Raw genomic sequence first — 20,901 nt, 5'->3', positions numbered from 1 at the left:
GGGCAGCTGTGGCGCAGCTTCAGCAGACTTAAACATTCCTGCCTGCTGGCTCTGAAGAGAGCAGCAGATCTCCCAGCACAGCACTCGAGCTCTGCTAAGAGATAGACTGCCTCCTCAAGTGGGTCCTTGACCCCCGTGCCTCCTGACTGGGAGACACCGCCTAGCAGGGGTCAACAGACACCTCATACAGGAGAGCTCCAGCTGCCATCTGGCGGGTGCCCCTCTGGGACGAAGCTTCCAGAGGAAGGAAAAGGCAGCAATCTTTGCTGTTCTGCAGCCTCCGCTGGTGATATCCAAGCAAATAGGGTATAGAGTGGACCTCCAACAAACTCCAGCAGACCTGCAGCAGTGTGGCCTGTTAGAAGGAAAACTAACGAACAGAAAGGAATAGCATCAACATCAACAAAAAGGACATCCACACAAAAACCCCATCTGAAGGTCACCAACATCAAAGACCAAAGGTAGATAAATCCATGAAGATGAGGAAAAACCAGCACAAAAATGCTGAAAATTCCAAAAACCAGAATATCTGTTCTCCTCCAAAGGATCACAACTCCTCACCAGCAAGGGAACAAAACTGGACGGAGAATGAGTTTGACAAACTGACAGAAGTAGGCTTCAGAAGGTGGGTAATAACAAACTCCTCTGAACTAAAGGCGCATGTTCTAACCCAATACAAGGAAGCTAAGAATCTTGTAAAAAGGTTAGAGGAATTGCTAACTAGAATAACCAGTTTAGAGAAGAACATAAATGACCTGATGGAACTGAAAAACAAGCACGAGAACTTCGTGAAGCATATACAAGTATAAATAGCTGTATCAATCAAGTGGAAGAAAGGATATCAGAGATTGAAGATCAACAATGAAATAAAGCATGAAGACAAGATTAGAGAAAAAAGAATGAAAAGGAACAAACAAAGCCTCCAAGAAATATGGGACTATGTAAAAAGACCAAACCTACGTTTGATTGGTATACCTGAAAGTGATGGGGAGAATGGAACCAAGCTGGAAAACACTCTTCAGGATATTATCCAGGAGAATTTCCCCAACCTAGCAGGACAGGCCAACATTCAAATTCAGGAAATACAGAGAACACCACAAAGATACTCCTCGAGAAGAGCAACCCCAAGACACATAATTGTCAGATTCACCAAGGTAGAAATGAAGGAAAAAATGTTAAGGGCAGCCAGAGAGAAAGGTCAGGCTACCTACAAAGGGAAGCCCATCAGACTAACAGCGGATCTCTCTGCAGAAACCCTACAAGCTAGAAGAGAGTGGGGGCCAATATTCAACATTCTTAAAGAAAAGAATTTCATATCCAGCCAAACTAAGCTTCACAAGTGAAGGAGAAATAAAATCCATACAGACAAGCAAATGCTGAGAGATTTTGTCACCACCAGGCTTGCCTTACAAGAGCTCCTGAAGGAAGCACTAAACATGGAAAGGAACAACCGGTACCAGCCACTGCAAAAGCATACCAAATTGTAAAGACCATCGATGCTATGAAGAAACTGCATCAACTAATGGGCAAAATAACCAGCTAGCATCATAATGACAGGATCAATTCACACATAACAATATTAACCTTGAATGTAAACAGGCTAACTGCCCCCAATTAAAAGATACAGACTGGCAAACTGGATAAACAGTCAAGACCCACCAGTGTGCTGTATTCAGGAGACCCACCTCATGTGCAAAGACACACATAGGCTCAAAATAAAGAGATGGAGGAATAGTTACCAAGCAAATGGAAAGCAAAAAAAGGCAAGGGTTGCAATCCTAGTCTCTGATAAAACAGACTTTAAATCAACAAAGATAAAAAAAGACAAAGAAGGGCATTACATAATGGTAAAGGCAGAAGAGCTAACTATCCAAAATATATATGCACCCAGGAGCACCCAGATGCATAAAGCAAGTTGTTAGAGACCTACAAAGAGACTAAGACTCCCACACCCCACTGTCAATATTAGACAGATCAACAAGACAGAAAATTGACAAGGATATTCAGGACTTGAACTCAGCTCTGGACCAAGTGGACCTAATAGACATCCACAGAACTCTCCACTCGGAATCAATGGAATATACATTCTTCTCAGCACGACATAGCGCTTATTCTAAAACTGACCACGTAATTGGAAGTAAAACACTCCTCAGCAAATGCAAAAGAACAGAAATCATAACAAACAGTCTCTCAGACCACAGTGCAATCAAATTAGAACTCAAGATTAAGAAACTCACTCAAGGCTGGGTGCGGTGGCTCAGGCCTATAATCCCAACACTTTGGGAGGCTGAGCCAGGAGGATCACGAGGTCAGGAGCTCGAGACCAGCCTGACAAACATGGTGAAACCCCGTCTCTACTAAAAATACAAAAATTAATGGGGCATGGTGGCACACACCTGTAATCCCAGCTACTCAGGAGGCTGAGGCAGGAGAATCACTTGAATCTGGGAGGCGGAGTTTGCAGTGAGCCAAGATCGTGCCACTGCACTCCAGCCTGGGTGACAGAGCAAGACTCTGTCTCAAAAAAAAAAAAAAAAGAAACAAGTAAGTTCTTTGAAACCAATGAGAACAAAGACACAAGGTACCAGAATCTCTGGGACACAGCTAAAGCAGTGTTTAGAGGGAAACTTACAGCACTAAATGCCCACAGGAGAAAGCAGGAAAGATCTAAAATTGACATCCTAACACCACAATTAAAAGAAATAGAGAAGCAAGAGCAAACAAATTCAAAAGTTAGCAGAAGACAAGAAATAACTAAGATCAGAGCAGAACTGAAAGAGAAAGAGACACAAAAAACCCTTCAAAAAAATCAATCAATCCAGGAGCTGGTTCTTTGAAAAGATTAACAAAATAGATAGACTGCTATCCAGACTAATAAAGAAGAAAAGAGAATAATCAAATAAACACAATAAAAAATAATAAAGGGAATATCACCACTGATCCCACAGAAATACAAACTACCATCAGAGAATACTATACACACTTGTATGCAAATAAACTAGAAAATCTAGAAGAAATGGATAAATTCCTGGACACATATACCCTCCCAAGACTAAACCAGAAAGAAGTTGAATCCCTGAATAGACCAATAACAAGTTCTGAAATTGAGGCAGTAATTAAAAGCCTACCAATCAAAAAAAGACCAGGACCAGATGATTTAAAGCCAAATTCTACCAGAGGTACAAAGAGGAGTTGGTACCATTCCTTCTGAAACTACTCCAAACAATAGAAAAAGGACTCCTCCCGAACTCATTTTATGAGGCCAGCATCATCCTGATACCAAAACCTGGCAGAGACACAACAAAAAAAGAAAATTTCAGGCCAATATCCCTGATGAACATCGATGTGAAAATCCTCAATAAAATACTGAATCTAGCAGCACATCAAAAAGCTTATCCACCACAATCAAGTTGGCTTCATCCCTGGGATGCAGGGCTGGTTCAACATATGTAAATCAATAAATGCAATCCAACACACAAACAGAACCAATGACAAAAACCACATGATTATCTCAACAGATGCAGAAAAGGCCTTCGATAAAATTCAACACTCCTTCATGCTAAAAACTCTGAATAAACTAGGTATTGATGGAACGTATCTCAAAATAATAAGAGCTATTTATGACAAACCCACAGCCAATATCATACTGAATGGGCAAAAACTGGAAGCATTCCCTTTGAAAACCGGCACAAGACAAGGATGCCCTCTCTCACCACTCCTATTCAACATAGTATTGGAAGTTCTGGCCAAGGAAATCAGCCAAGAGAAAGAAATAAAGGGTATTCAAATAGGAAGAGAGGAAGTCAAATGGTTTCTGTTGGCAGATGACATGACTGTGTATTTAGAAAACCCCATTGTCTCAGCCCAAAATCTCCTTAATTAAGCTGATCGGTAACTTCGGCGAAGTCTCAGGATACAAAATCAATGTGCAAAAATCACAAGCATTCCTATACACCAATAATAGAGAAACAGAGAGCCAAATCATGAGTGAACTCCCATTCACAATTGCTACAAAGAGAATAAAATACCTAGGAATCCAACTTACAAGGGATGTGAAAGACCTCTTCAAGGAGAACTACAAACCACTGCTCAAGGAAGTAAGAGAGGACAAAAACAAATGGAAAAACATTCCATGCTCATGGATACAAAGAATCAATATTGTGAAAATGACCATACTGCCCAAAATAATTTATAGATTCAATGATATCCCCATCAAGCTACCACTGACTTTCTTCACAGACTTAGAAAAAACTACTTCAAATTTCGTATGGAACCAAAAAAGAGCCTGTATAGCCAAGACAATCCTATGTAAAAAGAACAAAGCTGGAGGCATCATGCTACCTGACTTCAAACTATACTACAAGGCCACAGTAACCAAAACAGCATGGTACTGGTACCAAAACAGAGATATAGACCAATGGAACAGAACAGAGGCCTCAGAAATAGCGCCACACATCTACAACCATTTGATCTTTCACAAACCTGACAAAAACAAGCAATGGGGAAAGGATTCTCTATTTAATAAATGATGTTGTGAAAACTGGCTAGCCATATGCAGAAAACTGAAACTGGACTCCTTCCTTACACCTTATACAAAAATTAACTCAAGATGGATTAAAGACTTAAATGTAAGACCTAAAACCATAAAAACTCTAGAAGATAACCTAGGCAATACCATTCAGGACATAGGCATGGACAAAGACTTCATGACTAAACACCAAAAGTAATAGCAACAAAAGCCAAAATTGACAAATGGGATCTAATTAAACTAAAGAGCTTCTGCACAGCAAAAGAAACTATCATCAGAGTGAACAGGCAACCTACAGAATAGGAGAAAATTTTTGCAATCTATCCATCTGACAAAGGGCTAATATCCAGAATTTACAAGGAACTTAAACAAATTTACAAGAAAAAAACAACCAACCTCATCAAAAAGTGGGCAAAGGATATGAACAGACACTTCTCAAAAGAAGACATTTATGCAGCCAACAAACACATACAAAAAGCTCATCATCACTGGTCATTAGAGAACTGCAAATCAATACCACAATGAGATGCCATCTCACGCCAGTTAGAATGGCAATCATTAAATATTCAGGAAACAACAAATGCTGGGAGAGGATGTGGAGAAATAGGAACGCTTTTGCACTGTTGGTGGGAGTGTAAATCAGTTCAACCATTGTGGAAGACAGTGTGGTGATGCCTCAAGGATCTAGAACCAGAAATACCATTTGACCCAGCAATCCCATTACTAGGTATATACCCAAAGGATTATAAACCATTCTATTATAAAGACACATGCACACGTATGTTTATTGCAGCACTGTTCACAATAGCAAAGACTTGGAACCAACCCAAATGCCCATCAATGATAGACTGGATAAAGAAAATGTGGCACATATATACCATGGAATACTATGCAGCCATAAAAAAGGATAAGTTCATGTCCTTTCTAGGGATATGGATGAAGCTGGAAACTATCATTCTCAGCAAACTAACACGGGAACAGAAAATCAAACACTGCATGTTCTCACTCATAAGTGGGAGTTGAACAATGAGAACACATGGACAGAGGGAAGGAAACATCACACACCAGGGCCTGTCAGGGTTGGGGGCTGGGGAGGGATAGCATTAGGAGAAATACCTAACGTAAATGACAGGTTGATGGGTGCAGCAACCCACCATGGCACGTATATATTTATGTAACAAACCTGCATGTTCTGCACATGTATCCCAGAACTTAAAGTATAATTAAAAAATAAAAAGAAAAGAAAAACCCATTTTTTGAAGAGAAATTCAAGCTAACTGCAAAAATTTGCATATGTAACAAGGAGCAGAATGTTAATCCCCAAGACAATGGGGAAAATGTCTCCAGGACATGTCATAGGTCTTCATGACAGTCCCTCCCATCGTAGACCTAGAAGCCTAGAAGGAAAAAATGGTTTCGTGGGCCAGGCCCAGGGTCCCCATGCTGTGTGCAGCCTAGGGACTTAGTGCCCTAAATCCCAGCCACTTCAGCCATTGCTAAAAGGGGGCAAGGTACAGCTTGGCCCATGGTTTCAGAGGCAACTTCCACGTGGTGTTGAGCCTGGGGCTGCACAAAAGTCAAGAATTGAGGTTTGGGAACCTCTGCCTAGATTTCAGAAGATGTATGGAAACACCTGGATGCCCAGACAAAAGTCTGCTACAGGGGTGGGGCCCTCATGGAGAACTTCTGCTAGCGCAGTTCAGAAGGGAAATGTGGGGTCAGAGACCCCACACAGAGTCCCTACTGGGGCACTGCCTAATAGAGCTGTGAGAAGAGGGCCACCATCCTCCAGACCCCAGAATGGTAGATCCATCAATAGCTTGCACTGCGCACCTCAAAAAGCCACAGATATTCAATGCCAGCCTGTGAAGGCAGCCGGGAAGTGTTTGCCTTCAGCTGCATTGCTGTACCCTGCAAAGCCACAGGGGCGGAGCTGCCCAAGACTATGAGAACCTACCTCTTGCATCAGCTTAACCTGGATGTGAGACACAGAGTCAAAGGAGATCATTTTGGAGCTTTGAAATTTGACTACCCCACTGGATTTCGGACTTGCATGGGCCCTGTAACCCCTTTGTTTTGGCCAATTTCTCCCATTTGGAATGGCTGTATTTACCCAATGCCTGTACCCCCACTCTATCTAGAAAGTCACTAGCTTGTTTTTGATTTTACAGGCTCATAGGCAGAAGGGACTTGCCTTGTCTCAGATGAGACTTTGGACTGTGGACTTTTGGGTTAATGCTGAAATGAGTTAAGACTTTGGGGACTGTTGGGAAGGCATGATTGGTTTTGAAATGTGAGGACATGAGATATGGAGGGGCAAGGGGTGGAATGATATGGTTTGGCTCTGTGTCCCCACCAAAATCTCATCTCGAATTGTACTCCCGTAATTCCCACATGTTGTGGGAGGGACCTGGTGGGAGATAATTTGAATCATGGGAGCCATTTCCCCCATACTGTTCTCATGATAGTGAATAAGTCTCACGAGATCCTGATGGGTTTATCATGGGTTTCTGCTTTTGCTTGTTCCTCATTTTCTCTTGCTGCCACCACCTTAAGAAGTGTCTTTCGCCTCCTGCCATGATTCTGAGGCCTCCCCAGCCACGAGGAACTGTAAGTTCAATTAAACCTCTTTTTCTTCCCAGTTTCTGGTATGTCTTTATCAGCAGCATGAAAATGGACTAATAGTGTTATCATAAGCTTCAAATTATTTACTACTAGAAAAGGTGTTTGCATGCTATGCATTGCCACGTAAATATAAGTGACCCAGGGCCAAGGTGGCCACTCTCATGGAGTCCCGAGAATGACCAACTGAGGGGGAGCCCAAATGACTGTTTTGCTGACTCCCCCTGCCTCCCCCACACAGGGCTGGCAGGCCCTTCCCAAAGCTCCTGACCTTCTCCAGGTTCTTGCGCCTATCTTCCAGGGCCTTGATGCCTGGTGGGTCTTTGGCCACCTCCTGCGCACTGGCCAGCTCATGGCGCCAGTGCTGCTGGGCAGCTTTCAGAGCTGTCTGCCGCCTCCGCATGGAGCGTGTCTGTCGCACAAGGAACTCCTTGGCACTACGGAGGGCTACCCCCTCAGCAGAGAGGAGGTGCCAGACATTGTGGGAGGACAGGCTGGAGCAGGAGAGTTGAAGAAGGAAAACAGAAGCCTCTAAGAACTCTGCTCTGGGTCACACAGCCCCTTCCCCAGCAGATGCCCACCCTGAGCACAGACCAGAGCTGCTGGGCTGGGGCTGGGCACTGTGAGTGCAGGGATGCCACTGTTCAATACCCACAGTGCGCAGTGCCTGGGACTGACAGTGCCCTCACCCTGATTCTGAGAGGGATCGGGCCTGGGGCCTCCAGATAGATGACCAGACACTTCCAGCAATCTGCTTCTCCACTAGAGGAGAATGCCATGTCAAAGGTCACAGTGGGCAGTTTCCTGGCTTGCCAGAGAAGATTCCTTAATCCTCCGGAGCCTTCCCCATGAACTAAGCCCCACTGGTGATCACTGTCTCCTCACTTCAGCTCACCCAAGCTCTATGATGCAGGTACTCACTTAACCCCCTTCATGGTACCCTAACCTCAAATAAGACAGGCTGTGGGAACTCACCTGTCCAAGTATAAGTCCTCCTTGCTCTGGGAAAGAGAAGAAGACACCTCTTTGGTCTGGTTCTAGGGACACATGGTAGAAAAGTCCACTGAGTGTAGCAAAAGAGACACCTGCAGGTTCAAGACCCCAAAGCCCCTCCCAGTGGTCTAGACAAGGAAATGGCTCTCCAGCTGCCAGGCACTGTTTACTTATAGATATCATCTGACTGGTGGAGATGACTGGTAGCTGGGAATAAGAACAGACCAGGTCCCATAGAGAGCAGAGCCAGCCCCTCCTGATGCCTCGGCTTTACTCCTCCCTTTCTGAGGTTCCACCCCTCCTGATGACCTGTCCCCTCTGGAAGTACTCCTCTGAGGCCCAGCCCCTCCCAATGCCCCACACCATCCTGGTGCCCCAGCCCCCAGCCCTCAGCTCACTGTCCCAAGGGATTTCCTCAGGTCCTCAATGTGGAGATCTGGCTCAAAATGTGGGGAAGCATTATTTTCCTCAACTGTCACTTCTCTCAACAGGTGCTGCTTCTTTTGAGCTTCAGCCTCCAGGCTGCTGTGGAAGGAAAGGGGAGTGAGAGGCAGGGTGGTGGCTGGGGATGTGGGGGAGGGGTGAAGTGGGTCAGAACCATCTCCACCCCCTCACTCCCATCCGTCAAAGTCCCTGAGGAAGGGCTGAGGCATGAATAATAGCACCAGAGATACCCTGCTTTTCACAGAATCTTAACAACCCCAACTCCCTACAAAATGTAGCCACAGGCTCTTCTGCCTAGCTCCCAAGCTGGGACTCCACCTCTCCCTATTAACTGGGCTATGACACAAGCAGCAGAGGTCAGAGGGCAGGCAGGAGGCAGCCAGCGGGGCTAAGTGCAGGGTGCCCACGCCACCTGATGTGTTTCTGCAGTTGCTGGCTCTGAGCCTGCAGCAGATCCACTTGGGACTCCAGCTTCAGCTTGCGGTCCTGCAGCTCATCATTAATTTCTTGGAGCTGCTGGTTTGACTGCAACAGGTGGGTGTGCTCCTTCTGTGCCTCCTCCAGCTGCTGATGGGTGGCTGTGGCTTCCTAGGGGCAAAAGGAAAGATAGAAGCACGCAGAGACAGCACAGGGATAAGACAGGGAGCAGACAGCACTAGAGGGTAGGGAAGCCAAAGGAGGACAGGCTGGGGATGAACTCAGAGCCACTGAAGTCGCCACCTCTGAGTTCAAGAGGTCTTCAGGCTCCTGTCCCACCACAGCCCCACTCCCTTGAGGTTCCCAAGTGGGGTCCACAGAGTGGCACTATTTGTGGAACACTGGCCAACAGAGTTTGGAACCCCAGTGCCCTGGACAGATCAGATGAACAAAATGTGGGGACAGGGAGAAGAAAGACATGAAATGGAGGAAAAACAGGAGGGAGGACAAAACAGGGAGACAAACCTCACTCTTCAGAGCAACCTGCCTCTGCACATCAAGCAGCTGCTGCTTCTCCCTCCGGGCGGTCTCCTCCTTACAGGGAAGAGACAGGATTTTCTGGCTGGCTGGAGAGCCCAGCTATGAGGGGCAGAGCCTGCCCTCTGCTAGAGGAGCTGTGACTCTGAGGTCAAGAACTCCTGCAGATCCCTCACCTGGACCTCCAGCAGAGCCAATCTGGCCTTGACATCTTTAGCTCTGGTTTCAAGGTCCAACTCTAAATCCTGGAGCTTCCTTTCCTGCCCAGAAAGAGAAACACATAAGCATAGAAAGAGTGTAAGGCATTAGCTGAGGGGCAGGAGAGGGTTCCAGAACCCACCATGCCACATCGCAACCTCTACTCTGGGCTCAGGCTTCCTCGCTGTGTGCCCCTGCAGCCTCCCAGGAAGGCTCCACACCTTGTTTACTTCCCGCTGGGGCAAGGAGACGCAAAGTGCCAACCCCAATGCCTTACAGGGGCTGACCTCTAGTTCTAATCCTGAGTGTGTTCCCTGGCCCAGAAAACCAAGTAGCAAGGATGCCCCAGCTTGGAGATGGCCAGTGAGAGACTCTTACTCCAGAACCTGTCAGGCTTCAACCTGCTGGGGCCATGCGTCTGCTTCCAGCACATTCCTACTGTGCATGGAGGGGTCACAGTGGGCTCACCCTGCTCCAGACCCCTCACCTGCTCCCTGTGCCGGCGCCGCAAGTCCTCAAGACGCTTGTGTTGCTCCTGCCTCACAGTCTCCAGTTCTCGTTCATGGGCCCTCTGCAGGCGCTCCAGCTCTCCGGTCAGGTGCCCCAGAAGCTCAGCCCGCTGCTTCCTCTCCTGCAAGGAGGGTGGACCCATTGGTGGGAAGCTGTGGCGGCCCCTTCCACCACAAAAATCACAGCTCCCCCAGCCCTGCAGCCTTGCATCAGTAAGATCAGGGATACCATCGGCTCCCTAAAGCCAGCTCTTGGAGAAGAGGAGGGTTACAAGCACAGCACCGGCCCTGGCCCCAGCAAGCCTACAGCTGAAGCAGAGGCTGGCCAGATACCACGACAGATTCCCTCTCTGGCTCTCCTATGGCTCCACCATATACAACTTTTCCTCCTTAAGGAATGAGAGGTCACTGATAAATTATCACTATTCTTCAGCAAGGTCATAATTGGTTGGGGGGAAGGGATGTGGCAAATTTCATCATGGGACTGCTATTTCTGCCCTGGGAAAGATCTAGAAAGAGTCTGGGATACTGGTTCCAGTTACTGGAGCAGTAGTCTTAACGCCCCGCAGGGGCCCAGCTGTGGGCTACCATCAGCCACCCTCTACCCACCCATTGTTCACCCTTAATGTGAGCAAGGCAGGCCAGCTTGGGTACACTCAAGTCGCTGAACTTTCCTACCTTAAGGCCAAAGGCTTAAAATGGGGAGGGAGAATATCAGTATTACTTGGCTCTTGCCAGTCTATTTCTTGGTGTCCCGAGATGTTGAGGAACCCCTGTGACATGGCGTTGCAGTGAGGAAACTGAAGGCTTTGGAGTCAGACAGCCTGGGCTTGAATCCTAGCTCTTCTACTTATTAGCTGGGTGTGATCTTGGGAAGCTACTTAAACTCTCCAAGTCTCAGTGTCCTCATCTTTAAAATGGAGATAATGATAGTAGATCCTTCCTAAGGCTGGTGTGAGGACTAAATGAGTTAAAATAGATAAAGAGCTCAGAACAGTTCTTGGCACACAGTACAAGCTCAATGTGTGGGGGTTCTTTTTACTATCAGAAGAAAGTGCAGCCTGTCTGATAAAAGTGGAATTGCCCCTCATTAGGTGGAGGTTTTTCTCACGCTTTAATAAAAAAGGCAAAAAACATCATCGTGGCAGGGTATCAGGATGGAAAACCTCCCATAATTCCTGACCACAGTTTATCCCCTTCCTCTGCCCCACAGCCAGGTGGGAAGGACCCCGGGGTGCAAGTGCATGTGTGTGCATGTGTGTGTGCATGTGTGTGCATGTGTGTGTGCATGTGTGTGTGCATGTGTGTGCATGCGCACAGGGGATGTGGCCAAGCTACCTCAGCTTCATACTGCTCTCTGGCCTTAGCCATCACTTGCTGGTGCTCCTCCTTCATCTTGTCCAACCTCCTCTCATGCTCCCCTTCCACTTCCTGGCGCTTCTCTCGCAGGAGACTGCTGAGCTGCAGGAGAGATGGCAGGGATGTGGCATGAAGAACCGAGGTGGACCAGCACTCAGGGCCTGCTTATGTCTTACACACATTTCCCTCATCTCCCCCCACACACACAACACATGGACATCACACAGTCATGACCCCATGGTCAGCACACAGCCATACCCCAACACCCCCTCCCCACATGCATACAGGGGCATCAGATTGGAGGAGTACCTGGCTTCAAGGGAACTAAGGCATAAAAATGGAAGCAGAAATGCTAACCCCAGCTGACCATCCAAAGCAAACTGGAGGCCACTGAGGCTAGGACGGCTCAGCTGACTGTAAGAGAGTCCACGACAGGCGCACACAACTGTGGAAGACACAGAGCAGCACTCACCTCGTGCTCATACTCAGCCACGTGATAAGCCTTCTGGTGAACTCTGTGCTCCACTTGCCCAAGGCACTTCTGCAGCTGGGCCTCCTCTTTCTGTTGAGCTTCCTCTATCTTCTTCTGGAGGCTGGAGACCACCTGAGGAGGCCCCCGCACACACAGGGGAGTGTGACCCTCAGACAGACTGTACAGCTGCTGTGTGGGGATGTGTTCTGAGGACGTGGCATCCATCCCCCAGGGCTGGAGGGAGAGGCTCACTGCCTAGTAGCCAGGGATGGGGCTGAATTCCGCTAATCAGCCATGAAGGGGGCCCAGGATGCTGCATCTCACCTCCCGGTGCTTGGCCTCCAACGAGGAGCAGAGCCGCTCCAGCTCAGCACTGTGCTCCTTCTCCAGCATTGCCACAGCCTGGGGAGGAGCAAAGGGACTGTGAGGGAAGCTGGCCAGGTACTGATCATGGTGGGAGGCAGAGTCAGGAAGACTACTGACCCCCAACCCCTCGAGATCAGGGTCAAGGGAAACACGGGGAAGCACAGCACATCTTTGTTCCTCTGAAATAACTCAGCCCCTGAAGTCTACAACTGGCAAATGAACAGGAACATGAAGGTCAGAGGAGAGGGGCATTTCAGTAAGTTTCGGCTCTCTGCTCCCACCCCCTGCCTTTAGACTAGGCCACAGGTCCATAGATGGTGCTCATGCTGGTAAATAAGATCCAAGCCAGGGGGGCCAGGTTGGATGCTGTCATTAAGTCAGGCCATGTAGAACGTTCTTTTTATTTTGGTGAGGTGCAAAGCTGCAGCTATTAGACATGGAAAACACTACAGCAAGAGTAGGGACGTGCACTGTACTACAAGTGCTCAGAGAGACTGTGCTAAAACCTTCAGAAGCCCACTATCTGACTGGAGTAGAGGAAGTATGGGTAAAGAGAAAATCCCTGCTATGTTGCTAGCCTCTCATCCTGAGAAAGGAGAGAGAATGGGGAGTGAGGCCCTTGCAGCTGTCCCTCAGAGACAGTGAGGGACACAGCGCCCTTGTCTCAAAACCTCTGGTCTGGCTAAATCTCTTTCAGTCAGGAGCTTTCCTCAAATCCACAGGACACTCCCCCTCAAGCCTCTGAGGGTTCTCTGCTTGACAACCTCCAGCCGCCACTGCCATCCAGCCTGACCCTGGAGGGGCCTCGTGATGCCTGCTGCATCCTCTGCCCTGCCATGAGCCGATTTGGTCCATATGGAGTAATGGGCCCAGGTGGTCACCTCGCTGTCTCCCATGCCTGTCTGTGTGTGAGACCTACGCTCCACCTGGCTCCCCAGCCTGCACGCCCACCCGAGACTTGCCCTTCTTCTCCCTGTGCACTCAGTCCCTCCCCAGGCAGCCCAGACACAGGTCAGAGGGTGAGGTCTCCACTTGACTGGCTCACTTCTTTCCTCTCCCTTTCCAGCTGCTCCCTCAGCTGCTGCAGAGCCTTCTCCTTTGCGGCATTCAGGGCAGCCTGCTCACTCTTCTCTGAAGCCTCTATCTCTTCCTTGAGCTGCTCCAGCATTTGCCTATTTTTCTGTTCCAAGCTGGCCCTCTCAGCCTTCTGTTGAGACTCCAACTCTTCTCTCAGTTTCTTCAGGGAAGCCTCTTGCTCAGCCCTGGGTGGACAGAGTAGAACGGGAACGGTCCTGTGCACCCTGGGGCCACCTCCGCAGGGCTGGGCAGCTCACAGGTAAGCACACACTTACCTGATTTGGTCCTCATCTGCCTGTGTGCTGGACTGGACCTGAGCTCGGAGCCAGGATAGCCTCTGGCTTTCCTCCTCTCTCATCCGGGCCTCCTCCTCCTCAATGGCTGTCTGCAGCCGCTCCCTCAGGGAGCTGAGATGGAGAAGAAAGGCCAGGCTGTCAGAGAAACCACAAGGGTCTCTCTTCTATTCATAAGCTGTGGCTCTCAGCCGCCAATAGCCCTGTTGCCTGCCTAAGAAACTTCCTAAATCTTTTTTTTTTTTCTTTTTGGAAACAGGTTCTTGCTCTGTTGTCCAGGCTGGAATGCAGTGGTGTCATCACGGCTTACTGCAGCCTTAAACTCCTGGGCTTGAGCAATCCTCTCGCCTCAGCATCCCATGTAGTTGGGACCACAGGCATGCACCATCAAACCCAGCTAATTGTTGAGATGGAGTCTCGCTATGTTGCCCAGGCTGGTCTCGAACTCCTAGGCTCAAGTGATCCTTCAGCCTCAGCCTCCCAAAGCACTGAGATTACAAGTGTGAGCCACTGCGCCCAGTCAAAGCTTCCTAAATCTTAAAGATGAGTCTAACCTCAGTCTCTAGGTCCACGGCTGCCTCCCATAATACCTCCCAGGATCACGAAGTGACCATGAACTCCCCTTTGCTTCAAGAAGCAAACTACTGGCCGGGCTTGGTGGCTCACGCTTGTAATCCCAGCACTTTGGGAGGCCGAGGCAGGTGGATCACTTGAGGTCAGGAGTTCGAGACCAGCCTGGCTATAGTGGCGAAACCCCGTCTCTATTAAAAATACAAAAATTAGCCGGCATGGTGGCACACACCTGTAGTCCCAGCTACTTGGGAGGCTGAGACAGAAGAATTGCTGGAACCTGGGAAGCAGAGGTTGCAGTGAGCTGAGATCGCACCACAGCACTCCAACCTGGGCAACAGAGCAAGACTCTATCTCCAAAAAAAAAAAAAAAAAGCAAACTACTGGCTTCTGGGTTTCGGTAGTACAGCACTTCTTCCAAAGGTTCCCCTCTGTCAACAGCTTTACCTCAGCATGGCACTCACTCAAGGATAGCTATAGCCACCCAACCTGATTCCACATTCTTTCACTCCGACAGACTCTGTTTTAGGCACATCAGCTGAGTCACCATCCCTCCATTCTACCACACTCTTCCTTCCTAGGTCCTCCACCAAGAATTCCCTTTTCTGTCTGGCAAACCCATATTCATTGCTCAACATCCAGCTCCCTCTCTGGGAAGTCTTTCCAACTCCCTCCAAGCTCATCAATTCATCTTTCTGTTCCCATGACTTTACATGTGGACCTTTCTTATCCCATGCTACTCTGCACCATGCGTCACATGGCATCATAATTCATTTTCTGTATCTCTGTTTTCCTTGCAAGTCTGGGAGCTTCTCAAGAGAAAGAATCTTGTCTTAAAATCTGTTATATCCCAGGTACCACACATAGTAGCTTGACATAAAGCAGGTGCTTAATAAATTAATTGAATTTGAACAGCATCATCCAGCCCCAAACTATAAGCAAGCCGTGATGTCTATGAAAGGTATCTTATTTACACACCAACAACAGTGGCCATTTCATCCTAAGCAGACATCCCCCTGCTTACACAAACCACATCCTTTTTGGGTAACTCCTCACACAGCCCCGCACAACCAGGGATGTGTGCTGTGCGCTCAGGGAATTCAAGTCTAGGAAAAACATGATTCGGAAGACAATTCCTTTGAAAAGCTTCTGTAGCAAATCCTAAAGCCAAAAAAAGACTTAGGATTCTTTCCTATTTCAAGATACTAACACCATTACTTTCTTCCACTAAGAGAGAAAATTTGGCCGGGCACAGTGGCTCACGCCTGTAATCCCAGCACTTTGGGAGGCTGAGGCAGGCGGATCATCAGGTCAGGAGATCGAGACCATCCTGGCTAACCCAGTGAAACTCTGTCTCTACTAAAAATACAAAAAAAAAAAATTAGCCAGGCATGGTGGCAGGTGCCTGTAGTCCCAGCCACTCGGGAGGCTGAGGCAGGAGAATGGCATGAGCCCAGGAGGCGGAGCTTGCAGTGAGCCGAGTGAGCCACTGCACTCCAGCCTGGGCGACAGAGCAAGACTCTGTCTCAAAAAAAAAAAAAAAAAAAAAAAGAGAGAGAAAATTTGAATTAAGTAAAAATCTTCCCTTCTAGATTCCCCAGAAATGTTTTCTGTTTGTCCTATGGCTAAATTTTACACACAACAGGCCGGGCGCAGTGGCTCACGCTTGTAATCCCAGCACTTTGGGAGGCCGAGGCGGGCGGATCACGAGGTCAGGAGATCGAGACCACGGTGAAACCCCGTCTCTACTAAAAATACAAAAAAATTAGCCGGGCGTGGTGGCGGGCGCCTGTAGTCCCAGCTACTCGGAGAGGCTGAGGCAGGAGAATGGCGTGAACCCAGGAGGCGGAGCTTGCAGTGAGCCGAGATTGTGCCACTGCACTCCAGCCTGGGCGACAGAGCAAGACTCCGTCTCAAAAAAAAAAAAAAAAAATTTTACACACAACAACACAGTGTTAGAGCTGGCAGGACTTTAGAAGTTTTAAGTCCAATCCCTTCATTTTACAGTGAAAGAAACTAAGGGCCAGCCTGCCTGCCTTCTCATTCCAGAAATATTTGTTACAAGATCAGCTGTGGCTTCCAGAAATTTCTACCACATGGAAGGTCCCAGCAGAGGGAAGGAGAGCCCATTCCTCAGAAAGGCTTGCGCATAAACAGAGACAGGTTCTGATGATGAACTAGTTTGAAGCCCGGCAAGGCACTGTCCACAGAGAAATCACTTAGTCAAGAATGCCTGAATATGCATTGATTTCAACTGAAAAGTAATTGCTACCATTTGTTCAGCAACTACTATGTTCTAGGCCATAAATCAAGACACTTTTGGCATGCCAGTCTTCCCCACAACCTAAGAGGGCCTCTGGAGTCAGGGGCCTTGGAAGAGAGATGGAAAGCACAGTCAGCCAAGCTCAGGGCGGCCAGCAACAGGGGAGGAGACTGGTGGGCTGGCAGGGACACAGCGCCAGGATTTCCTCCAAGGTGCCGCACCTTAAGGTAAATCACATCCTGCTTGGGTGGGCCCCTGCCCCAATTCTCAGTTGGCTGGAAGAGGAGGATGCTAGGGGGTTGGAGGTGTCTGTTCTTTGGGATGCTCCCTGGTGGAGGACCCACAAGGATGTGATGTAAGGACAGACCCTATGTCAGTGCTTCCTGCCTTGGGCTCATGAGAGATTGCTCCGACCTTCCCAGTACTTGTATGTTGGTTTTCTATTTTATTTTCTCTAAATTAAGCATAAATGTTTTATATATACTTTGCTAGGTATCATCTAAAAATAATAATTTTCTACCACTCTTGGATGTTCTGTACAAGAGGACAAGGCTTAGCCTTTAGTTAAATTGCCAAGTAAATGAAATATGTTAACACCTTTTTGTAGTGCCTTTCCCATCCTGGGACTGTGACAGATGGCTCATTAACAGCTCAATATCCATTCTCCCTTTCTTCCTTACCAACAGAACCCTGCTTTTATTCTACTGGGTAAAGAGATCAGCTAAAGGACTACATTTCCCAGTGTTCTCTGCAACTAGGTGTAACCAATGAGATATAAGCAGAAATTGTTGGGTAAAGTTTCCCAACTTTAGTTGGTCTTGGTAGAACCATAGGCATCCCAGTGGTCCCCAGGCTGAGAGGGTGTCCCTGGCTCCTCACATCCCTGAAAGGCCCCGGGAAGCATGCCTAAGGGGAAGGGCAGGACCTGAGAGATTGTTCTTTCTGCTGGTGAAGCCGGAGGATCTCCTCTTCCTCCTCTTGGCACAGCTTCTCCTGCAGTTGCTGCATCTTCTCTTGCTTCGATTCCAGCAGGTGCCTCTGGTCATGCTGGGGTACTTGGGCCACTGCCTCTTCCATGGCCTTTAGTGCAGCCTCTGAGAGCTGTTTTGGGGGAGCTACAGGCTCTGTGGATCGCCTACCATGGGTGGGGAATGGCATATCATCACAAGGTTAATGTCTACCCACCTCTGCATCCAGGTTAGAATGGATACAGAACATCACAAATGGAATCCTAATGGAGGGCCCACAATCAGGAGTCAAACATGTCACCCAAGGGCAGGCAAGAGATACAGTCAATGCTTGTTCCATAGGACAAGCCCCACTGTGGCTGTTTAAGGCCCCAAGAGCCTAGAGAGAAGGGTAGCCCCCAGCAGGCTCTCAGCAGACTTACGAGGTTGTGGCCCAAGATCAAAATCTGAAGCTGCAGCTCAAGAGCAGGCAGCAGCAGGGAGAGAGTGAAGCTCTGTCCCTAATGGATTCCTTCCTAGAACGGCTCATAGCCCCGTTACCACCTCCCCACTAGAGCTCTGCCTGCTACTTAAGGCTCATGGCAGCAATTTGGGAACAGTCCCCAGAGACTGCTTTCTGCCTCCCAAACTGAGTAGTGGCCAATGTATGTGGGCCCATGAAAGAAGCAGCAGCAGGTCTCCTAGCTCTGAGAACTACAATAGTCCAAGAAGGCCCAGGAATAGGAAGCTCCCCTATCACACCACCAAGGGGGCCAGGAGAAGATGCTCCCCTAAGCCAAAAAATGTAGCAAGCGTGCATATTAAGTGCCATGTTCCCTGTCTACCCATGGGGGCACATTTTCGTCTGCTTAGAGTTAATTAAATGTTTAGAAATAAGTAAAAGGAATTCAGAGACCTGGATGCATAAGAGGGTGGTGAGATCAGGAATAATGGTATCCATTAAAAAGATGTGTATAAAGTAATAAGCACAGTTATTTTGCTTGTTTTCTGGTTCTTCAAGGAAATGCCCAAAGAGGAATCCTGAGAACATTCTAAGCAGGATAAAGCATGAGCAGGATAAAGCATGAGGAAAGCATGAGCAGGATAAAGCATTTTGCCTCCCAGAGTGACTTTCCTAAAGGCCAGAATGTGTCTGCACGTCCAGGTCCCTCAATCTTACGGTGGAAAGTGGCCTCACCACACACCCTCCTCGCACAGCACTCAGGCTGTTGCAGGGCTAGCACGATGGCTCAGTCAACCTAAGCGGAAAGTGCGGGCATGACCCAAAACAAAGAGGGCTGGGCAAGAGTCAAACAGGGGAGCTGGTCCTCCCTGCTGGGGACTCAGAACCCCTTCTCCCTCCAGCTCGAGCCCCGCTGCAGATGGAAAGCAGCGGGCAGGATCGGATTAGAACAGTAGAGGAAAACAAGGGCTTAGGATTCCCATTGCAGCACCTTGAGACTAGAGAGAGAGGAAGACAGGACAGGTTACTGTTGTCTCTGAATTACCATAAAGACCTTTCGTTTCCCCTTTCCTAAAATCATAACTCGGACCAAAAATGATCTTGAGCCTATGCCTTCAATTATTTTCTGCTCCCAACTCCATCTCCTCCTTCCTTCCAAAGCCTGGCTTCCTCTCAGTCCCCTGACACAGCCCAACTAATGCATATATAAGACATGTGGCTGCCACCTCCTCTGAGAATCCTGCCCTCAGAAAGAGCCTTCCCCACAGCTCTCCGCCTCATCAACCCTCCAACTCATTTCCAACCTCGGCTGAAAACATCTTTTTTCCCTGAGATGGTACCTTTTAACATCTCTCTCTACTGCAGGCTGCAAGCTATGTGGAGCTCTAGGGACAGATGCTGTGGAAAGATGGGGCATCACACCGCGTGGGGCATGTGCCCAGGCTATGAGCACCAGTGAACTTGCACAGAGGCAACCTGGGCTGTCTGTCAGTGGACCTCTTCTCCCTCGCTCTGTTTTAAAGGTCTAGTAGCCCAAACTGCTAGCTTAGGTCCAAGGCAGTAAACAATGCCTGAAAGGTCCATGACATGATTGGGAAGTTGAGGACTCCAGGGGAAGAAACAGCTCTGATTTCTAGGCCAACTCCTCAGGTATCAGAATCAGTGGGACCCAGTTTCCTACAGTGAGTGACAAAGGGGAGGCTCTGCAGGAGCATAATCATTTCAGGCTGGCCACCAAGTAGCTCAAAGATACGGGAGAGAAAGCAAGAAGGGAAAGCAGAGAGAAACAGGGAAGAAGGAGAGCAGAGGGCGGGGAAACGGCACCTAGGAACACTGTGAAATGGTTTTCATGGTACTACCACAAAAGTTATGTCTCCTCTCATGCTCAACTTGGTGGTTTTGATTCTTTTACCCTCTTCTCTGCAAATCCTCATGAAAGATGCTGGCATGACACGGGGAGGATCTTCCTGTTTCCTAGTCCTGTCCTTGGCCAGAAAGCATTCAGTGAGTGGCACATGCTGCCTCCTGGCCCTACCTGCTCCCTCTAGCCTGCCCTCTGCTCCTAACCCTTCAGATCCAACTTGACTACACCTTTGGAAGCTGACAGACACAGCCACTCCCACAAAACCTAGACAACCTATCCATTCCTGATACAGCTGTAAAGATTAATAACAAGGAAGCCATGGGCCTGAAGAGACTCAGGAAAGGAACAGAAGGCATTTCCTAAGGGGATGGTGTAAACTGAAACTGCGTGGTCAAGAATCTATGAGACCCGAGCAGGGGCAGCCTCGCTGGGATGGCGGGAGAAACACAAGGCAAGGGAATGAATCAGCCAAGGCAACTGGTGAGGAGCTGGAGAAGCCAAGGCCCCAACTGAGCCCTGCTGCCCAAGCTTCCCTCTAGAGGTCCTGGGAAGACACCCCTCTGACATCTGCCCAATCCTCCTCTCTCTGAACTACACCCACCTCCTGTCCTCACAGAAAGCATCCTGAACTGGCTAACCACAGCCACCAAGGTGACAGGAAAGCCGTATAATTCCTCCAGGTCACAGTTTTCATTGTAGGATATATCACCATCTGAAAGACGTGACCACCCCTTCCCTACACCACTCCTGCAATGTTATGGTGATGACACGAGATCCTGAGCTCACGTGCCCTGCCAGCTCTGAGTAATGTGTGCATGAACTTGTGAGTAATGTGTGTGTAAACCTGTCTCTTCTCATGAGTCAGTCCCAAATCCTTTAGACCTGGTCAGTTCACCAAAGAGAAAATGTTTAAGTACTGATCCTTGTCTTTCTCCATGCAGAGAAAAGGAACAGTGGCTGCAGACTAAAGTCAGAAGTC

General features: G+C 48.4%; 1 protein-coding gene across 30 annotated transcripts in view; it reads right to left on the bottom strand.

The window, feature by feature from the left end:
- The window catches only part of CEP164 (centrosomal protein 164), a 99,123-nt gene that overhangs the window by 8,465 nt on the left and 69,757 nt on the right, over positions 1 to 20,901 (bottom strand). For 23 of the 30 annotated variants that reach the window (XM_063635502.1, XM_063635514.1, XM_063635532.1 and 20 more), the window contains 13 exons: positions 17,574 to 17,783; positions 13,798 to 13,929; positions 13,491 to 13,707; positions 12,404 to 12,481; positions 12,080 to 12,211; positions 11,587 to 11,709; positions 10,227 to 10,370; positions 9,718 to 9,801; positions 9,530 to 9,598; positions 9,000 to 9,175; positions 8,542 to 8,668; positions 8,126 to 8,187; positions 7,422 to 7,644 (listed from right to left, as the gene is read on the bottom strand). In XM_063635502.1, the coding sequence (XP_063491572.1) occupies positions 7,422 to 7,644; positions 8,126 to 8,187; positions 8,542 to 8,668; positions 9,000 to 9,175; positions 9,530 to 9,598; positions 9,718 to 9,801; positions 10,227 to 10,370; positions 11,587 to 11,709; positions 12,080 to 12,211; positions 12,404 to 12,481; positions 13,491 to 13,707; positions 13,798 to 13,929; positions 17,574 to 17,783 (1,777 nt within the window). The remainder of the gene's footprint in view (positions 1 to 7,421; positions 7,645 to 8,125; positions 8,188 to 8,541; positions 8,669 to 8,999; positions 9,176 to 9,529; positions 9,599 to 9,717; positions 9,802 to 10,226; positions 10,371 to 11,586; positions 11,710 to 12,079; positions 12,212 to 12,403; positions 12,482 to 13,490; positions 13,708 to 13,797; positions 13,930 to 17,573; positions 17,784 to 20,901) is intronic. The other 7 variants (XM_063635529.1, XM_063635524.1, XM_063635522.1 and 4 more) reach the window with 3 other exon arrangements.

This window comes from Symphalangus syndactylus, chromosome 3 (assembly GCF_028878055.3).
Source record: "Symphalangus syndactylus isolate Jambi chromosome 3, NHGRI_mSymSyn1-v2.1_pri, whole genome shotgun sequence".
Taxonomy (NCBI): Eukaryota; Metazoa; Chordata; class Mammalia; order Primates; family Hylobatidae; genus Symphalangus; species Symphalangus syndactylus.
The sequence above is the reverse complement of the archived record's forward strand: the minus strand, read 5'-3'. Positions and strand labels throughout refer to the sequence as shown.